This window comes from Atta colombica, unplaced genomic scaffold, assembly GCF_001594045.1.
Source record: "Atta colombica isolate Treedump-2 unplaced genomic scaffold, Acol1.0 scaffold187, whole genome shotgun sequence".
In the NCBI taxonomy this organism is placed as follows: Eukaryota; Metazoa; Arthropoda; class Insecta; order Hymenoptera; family Formicidae; genus Atta; species Atta colombica.
The window spans coordinates 2,991,201-2,996,334 of NW_017259279.1; the positions used below are offsets into that span (position 1 = coordinate 2,991,201).

Below are 5,134 nucleotides of genomic sequence, written 5' to 3' on the forward strand. Positions count from 1 at the left end.
AATTAATAAAATTTTTTTACAGGAATTTATTACTTCGTGTATATTTTTTATGTATATTTTTTATCATTACCTGATGTTCTTATATAATTACGTAATTCATTACTTTTTTCAGCATTACATATGATTATTTTTTTGCATGTATCTTGCACAGTTTTATAAAAGCCACTGCGTATCAATGTTCTCTGTAATCATAATCATTAAATTAAATTTTTAATTGGAAAAGATGTAATAATGAATAACGAAATGTACTATATTTCTTATAACATGCACATGAGCAATTTCAAATTTTTGCTCATGTTACTGCTATTATTGCACAATGTTTTTTTTATGTCAGTGATACAGATCTTTCCCTTTCTGCAGAATAATCCATCGACGAACCATCGATTTTCTTTCTGTCGTACGTACTGGTTGGTCTGGGCCGTGTTATTTCAGGCTGCCGTCCATATCGACTCTCCCAGAGGATTTACAGCTAGGTCAGTGAAAAGGATCCTTTTCCCCAAGAATGTCGTTTTCCCAACGAATTTTAATTACCGACCCGAGATAGAATTCGAGCGACAAATTAGTCTTCCGGTATTTCGCTTAACCATTCGAGATCGGTCGCTACAAATGTTTCTGGGCAAACATTTACTTGCCGTAAAACTATCGTTTTAAAATATAAATTACTCCAACTTTTATTATAAATTGTGAAGCATATATTGACTTAAATCTAAAGATTCATTTGATGTAAAAATATTTATTTTATGTAAATTATACATTTTGTTAATACAGCACCAATTTTATAAATCATATTAATTTAAGTTAATTTATTGAATTTTTTTGAATAATAAAACAACAGAATTGAGACAACTTTGATCAAATATACAATTAATTAAATATAAATTTAAATATAAATGGAAAAGGAAAAGCTTGATAAAATTAAACGTATATTTTTAGAAGAAAATTATCAATGTCAATTTTTTTAGATATTTATTTTACTGTTGAAATTGTTGAAATTTTATTGATAATATATTATATAATATAATAATGTAATTAGAGAATCCTATATAATGATAAAAAATATTAATATTAAAATATCAATTAATAAATGTTTCATTAACTGTATAATATAATTTAATTAATTTTTATAAAAATTGCAAAATATTTGAATTAAATAATTATCAAAAAATGATCAATAAACGAACAAATTAAGATGTTAAACAATTAACGTATATTTGAATTCAGTGACAAGGATCTAAGAGCCAAGACAAGAGTAAGCCAATTATCATTGGCAAACAGTTATATGTCAAATAGTTCATATCATGACTATTATTTTACATCATTGATTTCATTTTGATGGACTTAATGTGATTCGCGTCGTTAAATGAGGATTTAGTTATTTTGACATCTTCAACGTTACTTTTTGCGAACATGATATACCAATACCTTGGTATGTTGCGGTACGACATTGAGTCCATCGACTTTTGTCTATGATTAGAATAGTAGAATAGTAGAATAATTTTTTTTAGTTTAATTTATAAATGAAAACTCTGTGAAACGTTTTAACTTTTTATACAATTTTATTGTTGCTGAATTTAAATACGTTGTTTAACTTAATTTCCTCGTTTGATCCTTTTTTGATAAATTGTTTTTACTGTATCAAACAATCAAGTTATAAATTGGGAGTACAAATTCGGTCCGTTTTTTTGTGCATTTATTCCGAAATAAAATGAATGAACAGATCAATTAAAGTATTGTCCATGTCGCTGCCTACTACTTTTTCCCATCTCTCAGGCAATTTTCGAATTCCATCTCGAAAAAATGACTCGTCTTTGGAGGCGATCTAATTTTGGAGCTAATTTTCGATTTCTGCGAAAGAAGTGAACCTAACCAGTGACTTGCCAAATCCTTCGGAACAACCAGTAATCAGAAGGAGCAATATCCGGAGAATACGGCGGGTGCGGTAAAACATCCTATTTGAGCATTTCCAAATATTTTTTTACGACTTTAGCGATATGAGACCGAGAGTTGTTATGAAGAAGAATAACTTTATCATGTCTTTGCTCGTATTCTGACCGTTTTTCTCGCAATGCATGGCTCAAACGAATCAATTGTAGCCGATATCGATCGCCCGTAATGGAATCGCCAGGTTTCAACTGCTCATAGTAAACAAGATTCTTTTGGTCCCACCAGATACAGAGCATGATCTTCGAACCATGAATGTTTGGCCGTGGTGTTGATGTTGAGGATGGCAATTTGACCCGGCTTAGTCTAGTATTTTTTCTTCTTGGGGTTGTAGAATATCCACTTCTCATGTCCAGTTACAATCCGATGCAAAAAACCTTTTCTCTGTTGTCTTTGAATCAGCTATTCGCAAATGAAAAATCGCTTTTCAACGCCTCTCGGTTTCAGTTCTTAAAGCACCCAATTTCCTTGTTTTTGAATCATTCCCATGGCTCTCAATCGTACAGAAACAGCTTATTGAGTTATCCCCAATGATTCTGCAAGCTCCTTTTGCATTTGACTCTGATCTTCTTCTAGAGTGCCTCTAATTCTTTGTCTTCGAATTTTTTTGGCTGTCCAGAGCAAGGTTTGTCTTCAACGCTGAAATCTCCATCCTTGAAACGTCGAAACCATTCCCTACATGATTTATCAGTGGAGCAGTGTTACCATAAACTTCGACAAGCATTCGATGGGCTTCAGCCATTTTTCTTCCAATTAAAGCGGAAAATCAAAACCTCCCGCAAATGCTGCTTGGTTAACACAAAATTCGACATTTCAAACACAGTAACAATCAAGGTTTTTGTATGAAACTCAAAGCGATATAAACTATATTATTAGCAGATGTTTAACCTTTCTGAAACCGCCAAAATCAGCTGTCATTATGAATCCTTCACAACAGCTGGAGCTATCTCTAGGGAAACGGACCGAACTAACTTGTACTCCCAATATAATTGTTATTTGGATTAAAAATTTACAACATGCTTGAGTCAAAAACATAATTTATAAAAAATGTCAACGTACTATCTATTCAGATTTATGACGAATGTCTGGGCATTATTTGCCGTGGTCTTCCTCGCCATTTACACTGCCAATTTGGCTGCCTTTATGATCACGCGGGAAGAGTTTCATGAATTCAGCGGTGTGGATGATCACAGGCTCGCTAAGCCCTTTTCTCACAAACCCATGTTCAAATTCGGCACGATACCATGGAGTCACACAGACAGTACGCTTGCAAAGTATTTCAAGGAGATGCACTCCTACATGAGGGCTTTCAATAAAAGCAGCGTTGCAGATGGTATCGAAGCTGTCATTACTGGGTAAATATATTTTTATAATACTATTCTAAATTTATTTATCAGGAAAATCAAAGCAAAAAATAAAACAATTATTTTAAAATAATATAGAAGCGTAGTAAATTTATATTGTGATAAAAAAATTTCTCTTTTATGTAAACAGTTTGTCTATTAAAAAAAATAAAATTTTAGATTTGTTCTTATTTGGCAGGTTTTATATAAAAATTGCAAAAGATTTTATAACTGAAATAAAATATTTTATTTGATCCATTCGTATACGTTTATATTATATTCCAACAAATATAATTGGTATAAAAAATATATTAGTTTGAAACTGATTAAAGGAATAGAAATTTAATTATCTCTTTGTCTAAAGTAGAACATTCTATTTAATTTTGTAGTATTATATATAAATTAGAAAAAGGTTCCTCTCAATGTTTTGACGTAAAGCCGATTTAAAATGTCCTTATGAGGATATAATGAGGTACAGAGTATCCTATTATAACTTGTGCAGAGACATGGATGCGTTTATTTATGACGGCACAGTTTTGGACTATTTGGTCGCTCAGGATGAGGATTGTCGATTGCTAACGGTCGGATCATGGTATGCCATGACGGGATATGGTCTGGCGTTCTCCAGGAACTCAAAGTACTTACAAATGTTCAACAAGCAGCTGTTGGACTATAGAGATAACGGTACTTTTGCATGTGCTCCAAATCTTTTTAAGCATCCTGAAGAATACTTTCACATCTAAAAGATCCTTCTGTGTGTGTAAAATATATGGATCCGTAAATTTCACTTGACGGATTATTTCGCGATTATTCTTCGTTTATTTATGTCATTCCATCAATTCTAGGAGATCTGGAGCGGTTGAGAAGATACTGGATGACTGGGACGTGCAAACCTGGGAAGGAAGTACAAAAGAGTAGCGATCCGCTAGCATTGGAGCAATTCTTGAGCGCATTTCTGTTATTGATGATGGGTATTCTTTTGGCAGCAGTTTTTTTACTTTTGGAACACCTGTATTTCAAATACATCAGACAACACCTGGCAAAAAGCGACGACGGTGGCACATGCGCTATTTTCAGCCTGGTAAGCATTTCGGATTTTAATATCGCGAAAATCTCTTAATTTCCTGTGCTATTTTTGGAAGTAGGTCATTCTTAATTTTAAAACCACCTACAGAAGGCGACAGATGTTTAAATATTAATAACATTTCTTAATCGTGCTATCAATACTCTAAATCAACTTTTTATGAATTCACAATAGATATTATACTTGAATAAAATCATTTAATTGATAACAATCTATTAGCATTAAGAACAAAATATAATACAAAATGTTTAAAATGTATTGACAATAATAATAAATTAAAAATAGAATTAAATTGCACTTACAACAGTACTTTAAGGATGTATTAGACGTACAATCCTTGCAAGAAAATTAAATTTGAATATATGTTTAATATTTGCACTTCAAATAAATATATATACATATGAAAATTGTGACTAAGATTATATTTTTGTTTAATAACACATTTTTGTAATTTATTTATTTTATTTGTTATTAAACAATATAGGTAAAAGAAGAACAGAAGAGTCATTTTTAGAAGCAAAGGAACTTTAATTTAGATCATAAAATTCATATAATAATAACAAAGAATAAAAACATACATTTCGACTCCGCTCGAGTCATTCTCAATGCGGTAAACTTATTCAAACATCGTTATAAAATAAATATATATAATATTACAAAATTCGTTATAATTCTAAAATATGTATTCTGTCTAATGCGCTGCGAATTAATTATATCGGAAATCAAAATAATAAGAAAGTAATACTCTAATAGAAAGTGACCGTGA

General features: G+C 31.2%; 1 protein-coding gene across 1 annotated transcript in view; it reads left to right on the top strand.

The window, feature by feature from the left end:
• Window positions 1-5,134, top strand: part of LOC108686531 (glutamate receptor ionotropic, NMDA 2B) — a 90,088-nt gene that overhangs the window by 78,465 nt on the left and 6,489 nt on the right. Inside the window, exons 11-14 of the mRNA XM_018191884.1 lie at window positions 361-473; window positions 3,012-3,296; window positions 3,787-3,968; window positions 4,130-4,365. Of these exons, the coding sequence (XP_018047373.1) occupies window positions 361-473; window positions 3,012-3,296; window positions 3,787-3,968; window positions 4,130-4,365 (816 nt within the window). The remainder of the gene's footprint in view (window positions 1-360; window positions 474-3,011; window positions 3,297-3,786; window positions 3,969-4,129; window positions 4,366-5,134) is intronic.